At 58.3% G+C, this 21,577-nt stretch overlaps 1 protein-coding gene across 2 annotated transcripts in view; it reads right to left on the reverse strand.

Moving 5' to 3' along the window:
- TCERG1L (transcription elongation regulator 1 like) overlaps positions 1-21,577 on the reverse strand; it is a 170,841-nt gene that overhangs the window by 114,971 nt on the left and 34,293 nt on the right. Inside the window, exon 2 of one of the 2 annotated variants that reach the window (XM_077762896.1) lies at positions 20,996-21,175. The exons of the other annotated variant lie outside the window; for it this stretch is intronic. Within the exon in view, the coding sequence (XP_077619022.1) occupies positions 20,996-21,175 (180 nt within the window). The remainder of the gene's footprint in view (positions 1-20,995; positions 21,176-21,577) is intronic. 2 annotated transcript variants of the gene reach the window in all.

Raw genomic sequence — 21,577 nt, forward strand, 5'->3', positions numbered from 1 at the left:
TCCCCGCCCCCCACAGTGAGGGGGGGACACAGGCCGGAAGGAAATGGCAGGTAACCTCACTTTTCCTTCTAACCTGCAGCCCACTGATAAATACTTGAGGCAAATGCAGAGCAGAACATTCCTCCAGGAAGCCCCTAGGGTCCTAATGTTAACGCCTTAGTAGAGGGAAAAGAGCCTTAGCTTGAGAATAGACGCCCTGGGGTCACTCGGGAGTCCTCTTCAGCGCATCCAAGTCCTTCGGGAGACCTTCATTGCCTGCACCCCCCAGCCCCACTGCCGCTCTTCCTGCCCACGGCCCTGTCCCCCGCGCTCTAATAAAATCTCCTTTTTGCACAGATGTCTCAAATAGCCTTTCTTGGCCATGGGCTCCGGACCCCATCATCACTCCAAAAGCTCAACGTGAGCACCCCCTCCCCCCACACACCACCCGTAGGACAGGGACGTCACCTGCGTTCCCCCAGGAGGATTCTGAGGAAAACGCCGCGTCAGTCAGCCCATCGTCTGCTTGTGAGGAGACACAGAAGATGTGACAGGGGCCAAGACTGGCTGAGTCGGGGGAGCCAAGTGCTTACTTCTCGCCCCCAGCGGGTAAGTGATTCTCAAAGTGCAGTGAGGCCGAAGCCAGAGACCAAGCACCGGAGCTCCTGTAAAACACCGCAGCTCCTGTAAAACACCACGTGGGACCCGGCGGATCTGGGGCCCCGTCTGGCTGCGGGACAAGAGCCTCATCTACAGACGCCTGATCCCTCAGTTATAACTGAAACAAAGACGGGCCTCAGAGACACACCTGTCTGTCGCTTCTGTTGGATCTAATTTACAGAAAACCCGCAGTTTTAAGAGTGCTGTACCAGTAGAAGCAGCGGCTGCCCGAGCAGCCCAGCCCGCTGAGCCAGACGGTCACGGGTTACACACGAGGTCACTCTCTGAAGCCGCCGCACATGGGGCTGGTTTCATAGCTGCTGATATCACACAGCATCTTCACCTTTCATGTGAGGCCAGTAGACGTTGTCTGAGATTCACAGATGAAGAAATAAAGGCATCAACAGCCTAAGTTACAGTGGAAAGTTAACTGGCAAAAACGCAAGACCTAGAATAAAAGCAGCAGGTATAGAGAGAGGCCCCCTGGGGTGGGGGCTCCAGGCCCCGGGGGCAGGAGACCCTCCCTCTTCACCTTGACCGTCTGTCCCCACGAGCACAGGCGTGTAGAGAAAAATAAACGTGAAAAGGCGTGACGTCAGAGCGATGGGGAGTGCCACAGCTCAGAGGCGCTGGATGCATCCCGTCCGGTAACAGGCATGTGCTCCGTCTGGGGCTTCGGGACCATCATGGAGACGGACTCCTCGCAGCCCCCGGGAGGTAATCATGCAAAGGTGGAGGGCAGGGTGGGGGTAGGTGAGGGAGGGCGCTCTGGCTGCCTGCCCTGAGGTGTGCTGGGCGGAGGGACACATGGAGCGCAGTGTCACTGAGATTTGCTAACGGTGGGGTGTGGGGGGGTGGACGATTACATCTGGCTCCACAGCGGACAGCAGGTAGCTAACACAGGATGCTGTGTCCCCGGCCCCAGCCCGGACTTTGGTCTCAGGGAAGTGCAGGGCACATCCTTGGTAGGTTTGCCTCAGGAGGTTCAGCCGGGCGTCTCCAGCTCACGGCCGCTGAAATCGTGGTGCAGAGTGACTGTGCTTTCCCTGCGGACAAACAGTGCGGCTTCGACACACCACGGACTGCAGGTCCAGGGACCCAGTCCCGCTTGGTCACCAGGTAGTCTCGGGGGGTCTCCCCCGGGCGGAGGAGGCAGTCACAGGAGACCAGACACATCTTCTGGACACCACAGGTGGGGTCAGATGTCTTCCTGCCCAAGACACCCCGGCCTTGGGCAGCAACACGGGGCGCCTGAGCAGGAGGTGCTGCAGAGACCCAACGCGGAACGCTCCGGGCAGGGGTGAGGAGAAGCCCCGTCCGGGTGCGTCAGCGCCGACCACGCCCAGGGCCCCAGGACAGGCCCTCACATTCTCTGGGCCAGCAATGGGCCAGCAGGGCCTGGCTCTCCCCAGGGGTCCCCTGGGCCCACGTCACCTGGAGAGAGGGTCAGAGGAACGAATTACGGAGCCGAGCGGAGGGAGGCAGCAGGAGGATATTAATTACAGCGTTTAATCCATTAGGCAGTGCCGCCAGCTTAACCTCTTTGGAATTCTTAGTGTTTGTCTGTGATTAATTATTTTTGGAAATAACAGCCAGCATCATAGCTTGTTAATAGGCTTAAAATAATAAATTTTAAAAACACTGTGAGAGGTTTATATGGATTTAGCTTCCAGAATGCCAACAGTAATTTCGCGTGTGAGGCACAGCAGCCTCGTTCCCCTGACTTGCTCCCTCTGCACCGGGCCAGGCTGTGCGCGCACGGGAGTCCGAAACGCCGCCACGTCGGCCCCCCGCCTCTCCCCCACCGGGGCAGAGGAGTGGGGGTCCTGACAGATGCAGGCCTTCTCGTCAGCCAGGCCCTCGGGGACACAGGGCTTCTCCAGCAGCCTTCCGTGGTGACAGCCCAGGCAAGAGAGGGGCTTCCCAAAGCAGCCCCTGTGATTCATTCTGACTAATCGTTACTATTATGTCTGAACAAGGAGCTGGTCCAAGGCCCGTGTGCGTGGGAGGGAGGGTGCAGTGGGCGTTGCACGATTTGGGACGTGTGCCCAGGCTGCTGGCGTCTGAGAAGGGAGCTGTGCGAGGTGGACTGGGATTCGGCGGGTGTCCGGGCCAAGGGGCACCGGCCTTCAGCATCGCCGACGCTCTAGTCAGTTCCCTGCGCCTCCTGCGCTCCCGGCTCTGACCCTCCTGACCGAGAACCACGGCCTGAGAAGGTGCTGGTCCCTCAAACATGTGCATCCCGGCCACGGCACTGCCTGGTTCCCTCCTGGTGCTGGGCAGCACCCGGCATGGGGCAGGTTACACTCCAGCTGGGCCTCTGGGGCTCCCTGCCCTGCACGACTCAACGGCGGCGGATGGGCACAGTGCCGTCCAGAGCACATGCAGCACACGACCCGCGTGCAGCAGCCAGCCTGGGGCAGGTGCCCTCGGGGGGGTTTCCAGGGGTGACACCGGCTGGAAGTCTGAGGCTGAGCAAGAGCTGGCCAGGACCACCGTGGACAGGGGAGTGGGGCTCCCCAGAGGTGTGGTGAGTGCTGGGCATGGGGAGGGAGGGAGGGAGACCCGCTGGTGAGGGCGCAGAGGCTGGGCCAGGAGGCGTCCACACAGCGGGCCAGGACTGGATGCCGGAGCCCGAGCGCTGGGTGCTGTGTGGTCTGGACGGCGCACTGTGCTTTGCTGTGACCCGGAAATAATGGGCAGGGAGCGCTGCTGGGCGTTTGCCAACTGGGGAAGGGACGGCGGGAAGGAAAGAGAAAGTTGGGGGGCCCATGAAACCCTTCCTCTCCCTCCTCTGCCCGCCCCCCGCAGGGAGCCCCTCCACATCCTGCCTGTGCCCGAACTCAGGGGCGTCTGTAGGGTTGCTGCCGACAGGGGCTCGGTCCCGAGGGCACCTGGGCACCACCTTCTGCCCTCAGGCGGGACCCGCCCGGGCGAGAGGCCCTCGCCGCCGCAGACCCTCCGTGCACTGTCCCTCCCCGAACCCCGTGGCAGGCGGTTGGCAGTCAGAGTGACACAGCCAGGGACATGGCCACCACCAGTCCCTGTTCAAACGTAACCAACACCCTTTGCCTACACCCTCTCCACCCGCCGCTCGCGCAGTCCCACGCTGACGGATGTGCGGGGAGGACAAGCCCGTCCGTTCCACGCGGAGCGCTGATGAAGCCACAGCGCCTCTCACACCAGATGCAAGCGAGCGCCACGCAGGCGGCAGGTACGCGGCCCCCCGCACACGCAGCGACTGGCACTTTCCCGTCACTGGCCGCCGCCGCCGCCGCAGTACTCAAAGCTGCCTGTGTCTTGTGTGTAAATTCGTTTCTATTAATTACTGTAAATTAAGTATTTATATACTTAAGTATGATTCTGCATGAGCTGTAGCAAACCACACCTGTGCGTACTTGCTCACCAATATCGAACTTTGCAACAAGTGCGTATAAATCAGCGTCATCCACTAGGCCTGGCCTGACTTATTCTCTTCCTGTCCGGGACCTCTTCCCTTCAACGACCTCAAGCGCCCACAGGACCCCCTGGACAAGCCCCTGGGGCGCAGACCCAAGCCTGTCGCGTAAGACGTAGGACGAAAGTGACGGAAGGAAGCAGGAAGGAAACAAGTCCCCGTGCGTCACGAAGGGCTGTTGGCGCGGTCACCTGTGCCCCTCCCCCCTCCCCCGCAGCGCGTCCTCGGTGCACCCGTGTCTGTCCCTTTGCCGTGACCCAGGCGCTCAGGTCCACTTCTCAGAGCTGTTTCCCTCTGTCCCCGTCCCACCCCGTGCCGAGCGTCACCGAGGTCACCCAGCCCCGTTGTGTGACACGCACACACATGCGATATGCACGCACCCTCACGCCTGCGCACGTCCCCTACGGCTCACACATCCTGGTACATGTTTACACACGAACGTGAATCTGGGGGGCTCGCCAGCAAACCGGGGAGGGTTAGGGATTCCAGGCACAAACTCCAGGTCGGATCCCTCTGCTCTTGCACATGCACGGGGGGATTAAGAGAGTCCCTCGCTCCGGCTCACACGGGGAAGCGAGCGTGCGTGTACCGTTTCCCCCCGAGCCGCTGTGCAGGTGGGTCCACAGCCTCGGCTGCCCGCCCGCCCTGGGGGCCCAGCAGCCGGCCGCTCTCCAGAGAGAGCTCTGGCTTGAGCTTTTCCGGACCGAGCAGTTTGCTTCTTGGGAGCAGCGTGAGCCGGCGAGTGTCCCCCCTGGGGCCTGGGCTCAGCTCGGGGAGTCACCGGCCCAGCGGTGAGGACGGGACCCGACACGGCACAGGCCACAGGGCAGCTCTTCGGGTCGGAGGGACACAAACAGCCACTGTGATAAACGCGGGCCCTGCTCTCAAGGCAAAGCAGGGGCTCCCAGCGCCCACTCCTCGGGAATATCGACGGGCCTTCGGGAGGGACACACATCACCTTCTGGTGTCATCGCCGCAGGAAAAGGATTTACAAACTGATAAACATGAGCAAAATAACTCAAATAATTGTATACACGTTTGGAAAAATAATGAAATCACTTTCAAAGTCACAGATTTGCCAGTTGATAAAATGTGGCTGAGGACGTGCGTGTGAGCACACAGGGTGCGTGTGGTTTGGGTACCAGGTTCCCTTTCTGGGGGTCCCCCTCCACGACTACCCTGCTGGCTTCACCTCGTACCTGGCCGTGACTCGTGCCCTGAGGGCCTAGAGAGGAAGGGCCGGTCCTGATCCCCTCCCCGTGTTAACTGCACACGGACCCACACCTCAAACCAGACTCAGCCTCCTCTTCCTGTGACCCCAGTCTCAGGGCTGCAGGGGCGCGCACTGCCTTTGAGTCCTCTCTCCTGCCCTCCTCCATCCCCATCCCCCATCCNGGCCAACGCAGCAGGGCAGTGAAGGCACTGAGACCTGAGACTTTCTCTTGCAGGACCGGGGGCCCTTTATGAACAGCCCCCGGCCTCTAATATGATGACGGCCACAGCCATGCAAATCCGCAAAGCTACCAGGAAAGAGTTGAAAATTACTTGAAGACATGCAAATAGAAAATTACTGAAATTAGTCGATTTGACAGGACACTTTTGCACTCTTCCCGGGAGGAGAGTTTAACTGCTGGGCTCGGAAGCGTTTTCGCTGCCGCTTTATTCCAGAGAGATCCCGGTATATGGATCGGGGCGGCGCAGGGCTGAGACCCGCCCCCAGCAGAGCCGCATGTGGGGCCGTGAGGTAAACGGGTGCTGCACATATTTGTTCTTCTATAATGCTTTCATCAAGACACAATTCACGTACCATGACATTCGCCCACTTGAGCTGGACAAGTTGGTGGTTTTTACTAGATTCACGGAGTTGTGAAACCACCACCAGGATCAGTTTTAGAATATCGTCACCCCAAAGGGAAACCCCGTACCCTTTCGCGGTCACTTCCCTTTTCCACACACCCTCCCCACCGCCCCTCTACCCTCCAGGACCTGTCATATTCTCCTTTCTGTCACTGTATTTCATGGTGGTTTTGATTTGCATTTCTTGATGACTTAATGGTATCAAGCATCTTCTCATGTGCTTATTGGCCATTCCTATGTCTTTTTCTTTGGAGAAATGTCTATTCAGATCCTCTGCTCAGTTAGTCATTGGGCTGTTCATCTTGCACCTGTACTTTTACAGGTAAGCGAATCTTTAACAAACTTGATAATTTTACGACGCCTGGAAAGTGAGGGCCACATACGCACAATCAATGCAGACTGCATGGTTTGCGTAGGATGCTGTCAGACCCCAGGCTTCTGAGCACAGTCTCCCGGTCCCCTCCAGGAGCGAGGGCACACCGTCAACGGCCATGGAACTCTAACACAAGGACACTGTAAGCCTCCGGCCGCCTGCCCCCCTCCGTGGCCCATAGCATATCCTCTGTATTTCATACCACAGATGCCCTTTCTGTTTTTCCCCCAGACTTGGCCTTGAGAAAAATGAGTGTAATAAAAATGTGAGCTCGTTTGATAACATTACAAGAACATTTGGGCTCGGTCTGGGATCTGTTCAGTGCGAGGTGGTTATTAAGCACCCAAGTGGGAATGTCCTGTAGACATCTGGACACACAAGCGGGAGTCGGGGACGTGGTCCAGCGTCCAGTGGTCCAGGACGGAAGTTTTGGGCACCAGCGCAGATGTGCTAATTTAGCCATGAAGCTGGATGATTTCACTGGAAGTTGTACCAGTCCAGGCGGTCATGTTGGAGAAGCCAAGTGTGAAGCGAAGGTAGAAGGTAGGAAGTGAGGTCCGAGCTGGGGGAGCTTGGTATTTAGGGGGTGGCCGTCTACAGGAGTGACACCGGGTGTGGAGGAAGTGCATCTGGGACAGAGGGACGAGCTCAGCACATGGGACGGCCTGGGGACAGACTGGCAGAGCCATTTCAAGGAGAAAGTGATCACTCCGTCCAATGTAGATACCAAGTCAGTAGCAGCAGGACTGAGTTCTCACGGCACCATTGGGATTTAGGAAAATGCAGGTCTTGGTTACCTAACACGAGCAGTTGCAGTGGAGCAGAAGAACCAAATCCTGCTTGGATTCTGTTCAAAAGAAAATCGGAGTTGGGGTGTGGAGGGGGGGGTCCGTCGGCTGAACGTCCGACTTCGGCTCAGATCATGGTGTCACAGTTTGTGAGTTCAAGCCCCATGTTGGGCTCTGCGCTGACAGCTCGGAGCCTGGAGCTGCTTCAGATTCTGTGTCTTCCCCTCTCTTAGCCTCTCCCCTGCTCTCGCTCTGTCTCTCTTTCTCAAAAATAAATAAACATTAAAATACAATAAAATATGGGGCAACTGGGTAGTTCAGCCGGTTGGGCATTTGACTTCAGCTCAGGTCATGATCTCACAGTTCGTGGGTTCAAGCCCCGCGTCGGGCTCTGTGCTGACAGCTCAGAGCCTGGAGCTGCTTCAGATTCTGTGTCTCCCCCTCTCTGCCCCTCCCTGCTCACTCTCTGTCTCTCAATATAAAATAAAGACATTAAAAAAATCTAAAATAAATAATAAAATAAAATAGAATAGAATAAAAATCAGAGAGAAAGACACTGAAACAGCACGAGAGCCAGCAGGCTGATGCTACGGGGGAGCAGGCCCGGCCCCGGGGTCCGCCCTCCCATGTCCACGCCGCCCAGATGCCCCGACGGGTGGACGGTGCTCCTATCCCCTCCCGTTGCTCGGGAAAATCACCGACGCCACTCTGGACTCCGTCTCTCGCACAAGCACCCCGCCAACCAGCCTGCCGAGTGAACCCCTCAGCCGGGCGCAAAGTCAGACCGCTGCCCAGCCCCCACTACCTGCTCGACCCAAGCCTCCAGCACCCGCTGCTCATGTCACTGTGACAGGTCTCTGCCTGCCGGTCCAAAGTCACATAAGTAACTTAGCCATGACTGCACTGGACCCGTTAATTACTGCAAAGAACTGACAGGGTTGGTGCAAGAACGTTAAGCCGTGGACACATTCACAGGGGCCGCACGTGGCAGCCGTGGCTGCCGTGGCTGTGTCTGTCCTGACCTCGGAGGCCGTCAGGCTCCTGCGTCCTTGCTCACCCGGATGCACAGACCCTGCTCCGTGGACTCACGGCCCATTGGAGGCAGGGAGCCCCTCAGAGGTGCCCTTACCCTGGCAGCCCTCTTCACCACTGAGCAAAGCAATGTCAGGGAGAGGAGTGCTGTGACCAAGTCTGCAGGGCCCTTGAGGCTCGGATCCCCAAGGTACAGTCCCTTTTGTGCCATGAGCCTTAACATCACTAAGCTCTTCTGGCCAGGGGCGGTGCCTGGTTCCTACACACCCCTCACCCCCGGGCCTGGCACCTGGAGCACCTCCATGGTGATTATGCCCACAGGCTGCCCCGTCAGTCAGTGGACACTCACCGAACACCCACCATGTGCCGGATGGTTCCGTAGGCCAAGAACCAGTTGTGAAGTTGTAACACCCCCACGCTGCACCCATTTCTCTGCATAACCATCATCGGCAGGTCCACCCTGGCCCTGTGTTGTCCGGGCCAGTGTCATCACCGGGTCATTCAAGAACAGTGGCCCCAAAGATGAAAGAAACCTTGCAGGGGAGACGTGAAGAATGGTCTAGAGTTGGGGGTGCCCTTCCCCCCAACATCTCAACTCCTCGTGAACCAAGGGGGGTTCCTTTCACCAAAACCATGGTCTCAGATGCCACCCAGGCCTGGGCCCTGCCTCTGGACAGAAAGGTCACAGTTCCAAGATGGCAGAAAGGTCTCTACGTCCCCAGCATGAAACCCTTACTAATCATGATGTCTAGAAAGACCAGGCTTCATCCAATCTTAATGTCACTGCCCCACCATGTTCTCCGAGCGCCCAGCTTCCCCGCACAGGCCAATAGCCACTGCCTGCTGCCGCCAAGTCTCTCTTGGCCTTGGGCCTGTCGGGCTGAGGGTGGTCTTGGCCCAGGTGCAGGCTGAGCCTCCAAGAGCTACCCTTTGACCAAACACAGAGGAGAATCAATGGACGGACGCTTGTGGGAAACACCCTAAAGAACATGCTAGAACTTCCCCCAAGTCCCCAGTAAGCCTGAGCCCCCACGGCCAGGAGGAATTGTACCCCACGGAGGCCCCACTGTGCCAGGGTGCTCAACTCCCCCTATGGAGCCCCACACCTGCATCCCAGAGTCTGCTTCCGGGACGCACCGTCTGCCCTGGGCCGGCTCTCCACAGGACTGGCTGACCCGACAGGGGCGGGTCCTGGGCTGCCAGGGAATTCCCTGATTTAGGGCATGAGCATCCTCCTGGGGGAAGGGGTCTCCTCTCTTTGCTCACTACTGAATATGCAGAGCCCAGCCTAGCGCCGGAATACAGTAGGTGCTCAGAGGTGCTCAGCTGGTGGTTTATTGAACAGGGAACAGAACACAGTAGTTTACTCAATAAAGTGAGATTACTGTCTACACTGAGGTGCTGAGGAGACACCATGTCCGCCGTCCCCCTCATCCCAGCAGGTGCCACTTCCCAGCTTCTCAAGAAAACGGGGCCGATGGAGGCTCTGGACGGCTGTTCCTCGGGCTCACACGGTGTTTGACCTGGGAGATCCCGACAGCGGCCTCCTCGTGGCTGGGTACAGCCTACTGTCTGTGAGTTCCTGGAGGAGANCATACACCCACACACACACACACACACACACACATACACACACACACACATACACGGTCCTTTCCAGCACAAGAAACAAGGTTACTGCTGTAATTTCACTTCTTTTTAAATTTCTATGTTAGAGAGAAAGAAAGTGTGAGCAGGGGAGAGGCAGAGGGAGAGAGAGAGAGAACCCCAGGCAGGCTCTGCGCTCAGTGCAGAGCCTGACACAGGGCTCGACCCCACAACCCAGGGATCGTGACCTGAGCTGGAATCAAGAGTCAGACACTCAATGATTGAGCCCTTGGGGCCCCAGTAATTTCAGTCCTTGAAATGCCTCNTCAGAGCGCCGTGTGCTCCTGCCCTGCCGCACCACTGCAGGGCCTCACCACTGCAGGGCCTCACCACTGCAGGGCCGCACTACTGCAGGGCCTCACCACTGCAGGGCCGCACCACTGCAGGGCCTCACCACTGCAGGGCCGCACCAGCTGACCGCCCGCGCGTGAGGACCCGGGACAGAGGCCCGCGCTCGGCCCTCCTTGCGCAATGGTTCAGACGCTGGTCCTCGACCATGAAGACAGCTGCCCTTACAGAAAGCAGGATGCCCCTGCCCCCAGCGCCCCTGCCCGCAGCGCCCCTGCCCGCAGCGTCCCTGCCCACACAGCACCCCTGCCCGCAGCGCCCCTGCCCGCAGCGCCCCTGCCCGCAGCACCCCTGCCCACACAGCACCCCTGCCCGCAGCGCCCCTGCCCGCAGCACCCCTGCCCGCAGCACCCCTGCCCACACCGCACCCCTGCCCGCACAGCACCTGCCCACAGCGCCCCTGCCCGCAGCGCCCCTGCCCACAGCACCCCTGCCCACAGCACCCCTGCCCGCAGCGTCCCTGCCCGCAGCGCCCCTGCCCACACAGCACCCCTGCCCACAGCGTCCCTGCCCGCAGCGTCCCTGCCCGCAGCACCCCTGCCCGCAGCGCCCCTGCCCACAGCCCCCTTACCCACAGCACCCTTACCCGCAGTGCCCTTACCCGCAGTGCCCTTGCCTGCAGTGCCCTTGCCCAAACACCTCATGCAAACACCACACCCAGACCTGCTCCTGGGCCAGCAGAGCCGCCGGGAGGGGACAGAGCAGCGCAGCTTCGCCATATGGTTAAGTGTGAGGGTGAGCAGACCAGGGCCTCCTGTCCCGAGTCAACTGAAGACACGTCCTGCCTGCATGCCCAGCGGCAAGCCGGTGGGGCCCGCCTGGCCCCCGAACGACCCTCTTGGAGGCAGTCCAGCAAAACCCACCCACCCCAGCCAACAGCCTGGGCTTTCCTCCCACGGCTGCACCAGCACGACTGTAAGGACCCGGAAGGGGGCAGCGGGGGCTGAGAAGCGGGCGCGGCTGCGCACGCCAGGCCACCCCACTCGGTCCTGCGCGGCCTGCGGGAAATGTTTCAGCGGTTCTCAGAGGCCGAGGGATTATGGGCAATTTTAATTTTCTCATTTACACTTCTTGATTTTTCCTGTGTTTTAAGTGAGCATTAATCACTTTAATAATTGGGGAGATCTATGAAGGATATAATGAAAAGGAAAGCAACAGCCAAAAACGTTGCCTGCGGGTCTCCAGCAGCTAGAGCGGAGGCCACTGCCAGTCACCAGGACTCGGTCACAGCGGAAAGGGATGGACAAGCTGTGGGTGCATTTCTTCCTGTAAATGGAGTCAGAGCCGGGGCTGGGGTGGGGGCGGGGGTTGGGCCGAAGCAAAGGGGAGAAGGAGCCGTGGGTGGAAGTATTGAAATGTGAGGGACCCACGCGGGGGGCGATTGGGACGTGGCCTGCACACCGCCGCCCTGGGAGCCGAATCCCAGGCCCCTGTCGCTGGGCTGTGTGCGGGGGACACAGACGGAGACACCCTCGGAGCCCCTCTCTGACCCATGGAGTCCGTGGAGGGCACAGTGACGCGCAAAGTACTCCCTACAAGTACTGACAGAGGACCTCCACGAGGTGGGGGCCTCCCAGCATGAACCCCGGCCATTTGCCCACGGGAAGAGGCAATCTTCCCATTCCACAGCAGGACCAGCCACGGCCTAAGTGACAGTGGGGAAGAAAACCACACCCCGCGCCCCACCAGGGCCGGGCCTCACTCTCGGGCACCACGGAACTGAGGCTCCTCGTGGCATGAGCCCACAGCCACAGGCTCAGCACGGACTCGGCCGGGGGCAGGGTCTCGGCGCCCTGGAATCTCTTCCACATTCCCAGGCCCTGATTAGACCCCACTCCCCACGCCCCGTCTCCGAGGGGCCTGGGCCCCACCCCTTGGAACTCTCACAACACGCCCCTGGTGGCCTGTGGGGTCCTTCCCGCATCTGCTCCCTCCAGCGAAGGAGGGAGGGTGCCTTCCGCTCCCCCGACGCCGTCCCACCGCTGCAGGCTCACACACACACCCGCCTCCCCCTCCTCCCCGCCTTCCCCCCAAATGTGTGGGGCACCTTTGGGCGGGTCTGTGTGAAGCAGTAGAGACCAACAGCAAAGGGAAGAGTGTCCCATCTTCACAGGCTCAGCGGGCACAGCGGATGGAGGCCGCAGGCACATCCACCTGATGGCAGACTGGCTGGGGCGCCCAGGAAGGCGAGGCTGATCATTCTACAGCAATAACTCGTTTCATTAACTCTCATTCTATGCGGGCACAACAGAAATTTAAAAATTATGAGGAGCCCGGGAATACGTTTTTATCAGTAAATTTAAAAGGTTAGAAGAAATGGTCAAATTCCAGGGAAGAAGCAATATTCCAAAATAGACCCCGGAAAATAAACAAACAAAAACTTAGTCGTGTAGTTAGAAAAACTATTCAATTATTACTTAAAACTCTTCCAATAAAGAAAAAATACAGAGTTAAATAGATTTGTAGGAGAATTCTGTCAGCTCTTCAAGAAACCAGCCATTCCCAGGACGCCTGGGTGGCTCAGTTGGTTGAGCGTCCGACTTCGGCTCAGGTCATGACCTCACAGTTGGTGGGTTCAAGCCCCACATCTGGCTCTGTGCTGACAGCTTGGAGCCTGGAGCTGCTTCAGATTCTGTGTCTCTCTCTCTCTCAAAAATAAATGAATATTAAAAAAAAAAAACAATTATTTCTGTCTTACAGAAATTCTTCCAGAATGAAGAGAGAGACGGAACGTTCAGCTTGCTCTCCGAGGCCAGGACACGCCAGTCTCGAAGGGTCACGCAGAGCTCGTCACGACAGCTCAGAGGCCAACGGGGACGGGCGGATCCGTAGCGGAAGGGGCTGACAATGAGCTCAGAGTTTTCTGGGAGTGATGAAGATGTTCTGGAACTAGACGGTGGTGTTGGTGACCCAGCACTCGACCTATAAGTGACACTGAAGTGCTCACTGCAAAGTGGCTAATGGCCAATTTTGTGTGTGAGTTTAACTCAATAAAGCTGTGCACATCCTGCTCACCCATAAAAGGAGACACACTTTCGGGCGTTGTCCACAGGAGATGTTCTGAGCAAGGACCTGGGAGGTCTTCAATCCCACACGAAGGGGCAGGGCTCTAAGGTCAGGGGCTCAGATGGCAGGAGCCCCCTCCTGCCCAAGGGAACGGTGGGGCCACCAAGCGCAGCAGACCAGGGCGGGCCTGACCCGAGAAGAGAGCAGAGAGCTCTCTGGGGCTGGGCTGCGTGGGGAGGGCTGGGTGAGGGTCTGGACCACCTTGTCGCCTCTCTGCAGGTGAGGAGCTGATCCTCCCTCCGGAAGCAGTGGCTCCTCCGCGCCTTGCCTCCCTCGCTCTGAGGCTCTGGCCTCCCTCCCTCGAGCGGGGAGGACCTCCCCAGCCCACACTTAGCACACGGTGACGCCGGGCAGCTTCCCAGCCTGCGCAGCGGTCAGCCCCCAGCGAGGGTAACATGGTCCTTCTCAGGCTCTGAGCCTTGAACTCGTCCTTACACTGGATGGCACGGGAGCTTCGCCAGCGGCTTACAATGAAAGTGTTAAGAGTAAGAGGTTTTCTCCACATCCTCCTCAATGCTGTTCTCCTGGGACTTTCCAAATCCCCAAAATAAACTGCACTTGGGTGCACGTGCGTTCCATGCACAGCGTTTGTGTGGCCTTGATCTTACTTCCTCACCAAATGGGTCTGTTTGGGAGTTAAGACCAAAGCAGCTTAGCCCAGAGACCCTGTGGGTGGGGCCCTGGACCGGCCGCCCCCCGGGGGCACGTCAGGGCACGACGTCCCTTCCCGAGCCCCCCCGAGTGGGGCTGCCCCCTGCCTCCGAAGGCCACAGGCCACAGACGCTACTGCAACGTGCCGTCGTCACAGATGCAGTGGAAGCGCCCAGGAAGGACCCGACGGCAGGACGGCAGCGGGCTGGTCTGTGGCCGCAGCAGCCAGGCCTCCTCGGAGGAGGTTTTCCGTTAAAGCGACAGCCGACAAGTGGCCCATTCCTCCCTCCCTGGCTCGGACCAGCCCGTCTTCCTCACGGTCCCTCCAGGGTCTCCTGCAAAGGCGGCTCCTTGGAAGGCCACCAGGCCCGCCACGGCGTCTGCACCGTGTGCACGCTGTGTGTCAGCATGGCTTTGCCACCCTCCCCCACCCGGGCTGGCCACAGACCCCTGATGAAGCCCCCACCCCCGTGTAGCTGGGACGGCCACAGGGCTGGATTTGGTCGACGTCCCCAGGACACCGATGGCCCCACCACCAGAGTCCTGGTCACCGATCTTTAGCATGAAATGGTTCAGTGGATCACGGAGTGTGAATGTGGCCTGTGGGACGGAGGGACTGGCCGCTCTGGGACAGGGGCTGGGGGCTTGCGGCCCTGCGCTTCCAGCCCCGGGGTGGAGGTGAGGCGGCCTTCACCAGCCCCCCCCCACCCCTGCTGTAAGGATCAGGACGGTTGCATGGGGTCCAGGAGCCTTTTCAGGGTGAAAGTCTGGGTTCAGGAAATTCAGGGCTTGTAAGAGCATAGCAGCCAAGGCATGACCTCTGCCGTGAAGTCCTTCGCCACCAACGCTGAGCCGACAGGCAGTGTCAGGAGCACTTCTGTGGCCCCGATGCTGCTGAGGAAGCCTGTGGCACGGAGAAGCCTCCCTATGTCACCCTGTGGGGGAGGCCTGGGTGGGCGGGAAGGGGTGTAGGGCGAACCCCTTCAGAGCAGCCTGTCACCTGTCCGGAACAGCAGGCCATGTTACTGGGTGTATAACACGCAGCAAAGGCGTAACGGGAGTCAGCTTTGCTCCGAGACCCAGCCTTGGCTCTAGACTCACAGTGAATAATCCACACAAAGCCTCTGCCCTTCTGGGTCTGACACTCAGGGTTGGAGGGAGGAGAGAAAATAAGCCAGAAACAGACATTACAGATAATGCTAAGGGGACGATGAGAAATGCTAAAAGTACTGCAAAATGGGGGATGGGGGGGTCTCAGAGCTGAGGCCCAAATGACGGAGGAACAACCAGCCATGTGCAGCACTGGGAGAAGACATTGAAGGCAGAAGGGTGGCCAGTGCAAAGGCCCTGAGGCAACGTGGGGAAATGGAGGCTGGTGCAAGCCGCAGCCAAAGCACGGGCCGGAGTCACAAAGGGTGGGTTCCGGAGACTCTGGGTAGAAGTCTGGGGTTTGCTCCAGGCTCCTGGAGACAACACCTGGGAGTCCTAGGCAGGTGGGGGCTTGACCTGGCCTGTATTTTCGAGAAGCGACCTGGGTGGGGCTCCTGGCTGGAAAGCAGCTTATAGGAAAGGGCGAGGTGGGAGCAGAGAGACTGCGTGCGGCAGCCACGGTCCGAAGGTGGCGCGGGCCCGGACGAGGAAGGCGGCCTCGGGTGCAGGTTTCAGGAGGGCAACGGCTGACGAAGGGCTGGACGTGAGGGGTCAGGCAGGAGCCAAGGGTGCGGCTGAACCGGGCCAACCGGCCGGTGCTCAGGGAGAAGGGGGCTTGCCCAGAAGTGCAGGAGGAGCAGGACCTGGGCCGGGATCATACTTCCTTTACAGGGAAGCCTGTGAGACACGCTCAGGCAGAGCAGGCGCCACAGGTCCCTCAACGCAGAGGCCGGGGGAGAGACGGGCCCTGCAGACGCGGGAGAGGGCTTGGGACGCCAGAGAGGCGGTGGGCACACTGTAGAGTCCTGTGCACAGCGCCGCGCCCCCAGGAGCACCAGCCGGGGGCAAAGTGCTGCCGGAGGGAAGAGAGGACCATTGCACTTAGCATTTCAGGAAAGAGCCCAGACGCCCGCCGGCGCCGGGACACAGGACGCATTACGCGGATTCCCACAAACGAAGGAGGGCTGTGCCAGAGGGGCGTGATCGCATCACAAGCACACGCATCATGGAATGACTTAACAAAACAAAAAACAACCACAAAACCGTCATTTTGAGCAAAAAAGGCAATCACAGAAGGATGCATGAATTATGATATTTATGTAAAATTCAAAAAAGCCACAATATACTGTTTAGAGATAATATGTAGGTAGTAAGCATGTGTCTAGAAACATCAGAGCAACGACTGGCACATATTCTAGAGAGCACTTGACCCGGGGAAGTCAGGAGTCGAGGCTCCTGGGGGCACAGGGTACGGAAACCTCTACTTTCTCGGCTCAGGGGGAGGTATTTGCGGGTGCTAGTGTGTCTGTGTTTCCGCCTGGCGCAAACATCTACGTGCTTTTGTGTGAGCGATGGACTTGCCATTTTTCTTCTCAAACAAAGAGTGAATTGGAGCTGACAGCACAGATGGATAACGGAGCCGAACAGCCAGACATTTCTCAGGGGGGGTAGAGGGAGGGGACCAGCCCGGGGGGAGGACAGGCCAGGCGAGGACCTTCTCCAGAGCACCCGCGCTCACTCACAGGGAGCACCCACTGCGGCAGCGAATCCCCCAGCCCCTCCGGACCCCCACGGCGGGATAGCGGTAGGAAAATCTGCACTTTATGTGCAGAAAGCCCATGATGCCAACTCGACTATATGTAGCTCGAACCCTTATCCTGAGTTCACCGTGGATAACACACTATATACAAAGCCTCTCTGTTTATTTGAATCCAATGACTTTTCTACAAGCAGCAGCTCGATGCCTGTATCACAAACACGTACGTCTTTCTCACAGAGGCCAGCAGAGTCCCAAGCACTTTGGGGTGTGCGTAACTTCACTGTGGCAGTATTTTTGTCTCTGAATGTCTCTAAAATGTTAATAGGCATGACGATGTTTTGGATTACACTGGAGGAAGAAATAATTCCTGGATGAAAAAAGAAAAGGCTTCCTCCCCAGGCACCAGGTCATTGTCCTGAACCCACACACGTCGCTAAGGAGGGGAGCCACGGCCCCATGGACGGCGGTGTGGCCGCGTGCGGGCGTGGGGGCTTTTCCTGGCTTGTTAAGGAGCTCGGGCGGTGCGTTCCTGATAGAAGAAAGAATAGTCACTTCCCAGCTGTTGTGTGGCAGGACAAAATGTGAAATTTAAACCATTAAATGGTTCTGGAAGCAAAGGAACAGGTGGTAAATGGTCTGCAAGGCAGATGGTACTTTTTAATCGTTGTGTTTGATCGTCCTCTGCTCTGCTAGCGACCATAACTATCGCTCATATTTTACCTTTTTCACTCGAATGCTTGCACAATGGTGGCAAAGGTTTAAAAATAACTACCGTCACTCGTAAAAAAAAAAAAAACAGAGGGGGAAGAAAAAGAAAAAGAAAAAAAAAGAAGAATCGGTTCATTTATGTCCTCAAACAGGGCAGTGCTGGAGCCGGGCTGCACCATGGCCATGAGTGGCGGGAAGACAGAGGCCTCAGACAGGCTGGGGGGCTGGCGCCCGGGGGGCTGGGACAGCAGCCCTCACGGGGCGCCTCGTCCTCCCCGGAAACCTCGGGGTCTCCATAAATAGGACACAAGATAGTCTTTCCCCTACGTTCTAACAGGTAAAGGAGCCGTAGGAAAGGAGGCCAGCGGCACTCAGCTGCAAGCCCGCAGAGAGGGGACCGAGGACGCCCACCTCCGCTGGCCCTCCCGCCGCCACACGCCCTCATCGGGGAGCCCTGCGAGGCCAGCATCGGGGCCGGGCAGCCGCGTCTCAGGTCGCCTCTGAGTCACCTGTGATCTGAGGGCACGTGTGTGAATAATGGAGCCATGTGTGTTCAAGGCACGCGTGTGCAGTTTGCAGGATGATCGCCCAAGTCAGGGAAGCCGCGAAGGATGTGGGCCCAGAGCCACGGGCCGGCGGACGAAGCCAGCACACCCCGCTGCCCAGCGCGGGCAGGGCCACGAGAGGGGGACACAGCCCCAGCAGTCCACGACTTGCAGGCCACGGACGGGGACAGACATGTGACAGACGGGAGCACGCAGCCCGTGGGAACCCCGAGGTGTGCACGGGTCCTGTGGAAGCGCCACGGCCAGGACCCGCTGTACCACACGCAGGCAGTGGTCTGGAAGGAAACCCCTGCTTGTGATAGGCTGGGAACAGCGCACGGGGCTCTTCAAATACGGGGTCTTCTTGGAGATGTGAAACCACGTAAAAGGCATATAATCAGGCATAACCCTTATGGCTGATCTTTCCAGGAGGAAGCCTGTTTCAGTCAGTTTCTAGATCACTACCTGTCCCGGGANCCGGAATATAAACCAGGGTTTCCCAGTAGAAGCACCACTACCTTCTGGGGCCGGGTACTTCCTCACCGTGAGGCTGTCCTGGGCGTGGGGGGTGTGGTGTCCTGCTTCCGCCCCCAGACCCGGGAACACCCCCCCAACTTGTCGGACGTCCAAGGCTCGCTGGCTCTCATGGCCAAGCCAAGAGTATAAATAACTAGTCCAGCTCATTCACCAAACACGGGGAATCTCTGAAGGGAAACGAGGTTTCCGTCTGTAGATGAATGGAAACCCTGTGCTCTTACGAAATCAATTTCAAATATGGAATACGCTGCACCGACAGGTGCCTTTTTCTTGGTCTGGGAAACCTGCTTTGCTGGGAATGAGGTTCTGCCTCGACCCCCCTGGCCCCGCCCAGCCCTGACAGGGCCCTTCCTCTCCCCCTCCCGTCCCTGCAGGCCGCACCCCGTCACCTGTGTGAGGGTGTCAGGAATGTCCCAGCTGGTTGGAGACTGTTCTTCAACCTCATTGAATCTCACTGTATGGAGTTACTGACTGTGGTGGTTAAAGCGAGTTCTGAGGGGCAAACTGCTCAGATGCCTCCAAGCTCCAGTTCTCAGAAAGGGTTCAAGGAAATTCTGGAAAATTCTGGAAAGCCTTCACCACAGCTATGGCCGGTGTCACTCACTGACATCAAGGGGATCACCACCAGGTCAACACCGCCAGGTGGTGTTATCTCCCAAACAACCTGCTTTCTGGGGCGCCCCGGGGAGGGCCACACCCACACGGGCCCCAGGGACGGGCACAGAGCTCAGCGGCCACCCGCCGGGCCAGGGTCACGTGTCCCATCCAGTCCCTGGCCTTGATTTTGTTTCCACCCGGCCCCTCTGTGGCAGTGTGGCTTTTTCAGATCAACACCGTCCAGGCTATTGGAGAAGCCGTGTCTGGAGCGCGGCCCCTCCCCTTTCCGACGGCACCTGTCGGCAGTTACCTACAAGATAGATAACGCCGATGCTGGCCTCCTGACTGAGTGCGAACCACGGCAAATTTGATTACAGGGCCTTGTAAAACGCAAACATAGAAAGACACCTAATTATTATGTCACTTTATAAATCATATGAGGCATAGAAAGTGAAGCCACTTGGGGGCACGTGGGTTTTGGTTCCTTCTAAGATTAATTTTCTCAGAAAATAGTAAGTCATCCTTAATAAATGCCAATGGACTGATGGATTTTAACTGAAATCTTGACACAGCTGTAAATTATGTTCCACACAAGAGATTATTTATGCGTTTTATTTATTTCCCCCATCACACCCTAAGTGCATGTTCACTAACAGCGTGAAATAGAAATAAGATTTTGTTCTTGAGACTACAATGTTCTGGTGGCCAACTAATTCATCAAGCCAACAGAGAAGTATGGACGTCAAAGGTCTAGTAAAAGGACTACATTAGATTCACCAAAAACAGGGCCAGAAAACCAAAACAGGGAAATAATGAAACTAGGTTATTCCTCTTTATACCATGAACTTGGATGTGTGCATCTCACAATGTAGTGATGCTTCCTGTTACTGATAAGCTAGCAGTTGACGATATGAATTAGAATTCTAGAATAGGATTATCATTAGAACACACAGAACATTTTTTTTAATTTTTAAGAAAGAGCAAAAGCAGGGGAGGGGCGCAGAGGGAGAGAGAGGGAGAGAGGGAATCCCAAGCAAGCTGTGTGCTGTCAGCTCAGAGCCGGATGGGGGGCTCTTTCCCACAATGGTGAGATCATGACCTGAGCCAAAATCAAGAGTCAGACACTCAACCGACTGAGCCACCCAGGCGCCCCAGAATTTTTATTCAGGCCTTATCACATGCAAACCTAACACAGAAGTGGGAGTAGTGGCTCTCAAGATTGAGTCCTTCCTAAAAGTCATTGCAAATTACTGTTGCTCTTGCCACACACATTTAAGGGAAGGACCTAAGCCCGGGTTCGTGGGTAGCTTGGACACATGGCCTGCTGGTCGCTGTTAGCAGACGCACCTACAGCTGTGACCACACACGGACAACAACGGAGCCGTGGCCAGCCCAGGGCCCGGAGCCCCCATCTCGTCCTGAGCCCCTCAACACGCCCCTGGGCGCCACCGGGACACCAGAATGTCTCCCAGCCCCACACGTGCCTTGAAGACTTTCCAGAAGAAGCACACAGCCACGATTAAGGAACCCAAGAAGCTTCGCGGCCACGCCTGCCTCACGGTGAGCCGCGCTCCGTGGGGACCTCCCGAGCCCCCGACCCGTGTGCTCAGGTCCAGCCCAGCCGGGAGGCAGGGGTGCGTAGTGAGCCTCAGCACTGCACGGCTTGGTGTCTCACTGACTCAGGTGCTCAGCTAGTTTCTGGCGTGTTGTCTCTGCCTCCCCCTGAGCTCCACGCACGGACACCGCAAACCCGGGTGTCCGACACCGTCAGGTACACCCCCCCCAACACCTTCGTAAAGGGAAGCCTCGTGTCTCCAAACAGAGACTTCGAACCTGGCGTTACGGCAGAGAAAGCCCAGGCTGGCTTAGCAAGAGCGTCCTCGATGGGCCTGAGGTCCGTCTGTGCAGCGGAAGCTGACGGAAGCTGAGCATAACCTGTATGTCCCAGGTTCTGGGCTCGCGCGTCCCCGGCCCTGCGCAGGGGGGCGGCCGCTCCCTGCCTCGCTCTCCCGCCTTGAGCTCGGGGCGGCTCCAGGCGCAGAGGGCGTGCTCTGTGCTTACCCGAGAAGGGGGCCGTCCGCAGGGGTATTTTGATGGGTGCCAACGTCAGGAAGTGGCAGGGCTGCACGCTGGGGGGGGACGGGCCCCCAAGTCCCTCGGGGTCCACAGACACCACGGCGGCGGCGGTGATGGCGATGGCGGGGCTGCTGCCAACAGGCTTAAGGCTGTTGTGACAACCACCTGCGGAAGAGGGACAGGGAGGTCAGCGCGGGGGTGCCCGGTGGCCGCAGAGAGAGGTGCCATCTCATCATGCCACATACGAGCGCCCAGAAAACCAGGGCAGCACAGCCCTTTTCTCAGAAGCCCCCGCCCCAGAAACGAACGGGACGCATTCCCAGCCGGCCAAAATGCTGACCGAGCCCGGGGCACACGCACACTGCTGTGTGGCGTTCGGAGTCGCCAGGCTTCGTCACCAGGGGCGCGCGTGCCCTAGAGAGAAGTGGCTTTGCTGCGGCGCACACGCATGACACACGCGGCTGGGGTGCTGGTGACACGTTCACAGCTACTCGGAGCAGCTTGAGGGCCAGGGAGGAGCGCCGGCCCAGGGCAGGCGGCGGCCGGGGGGCGGGGCAGGTTTCCGGG

The sequence above is a fragment of the Crocuta crocuta genome, unplaced genomic scaffold (genome assembly GCF_008692635.1).
Source record: "Crocuta crocuta isolate KB4526 unplaced genomic scaffold, BGI_CrCroc_1.0 scaffold466, whole genome shotgun sequence".
In the NCBI taxonomy this organism is placed as follows: domain Eukaryota; kingdom Metazoa; phylum Chordata; class Mammalia; order Carnivora; family Hyaenidae; genus Crocuta; species Crocuta crocuta.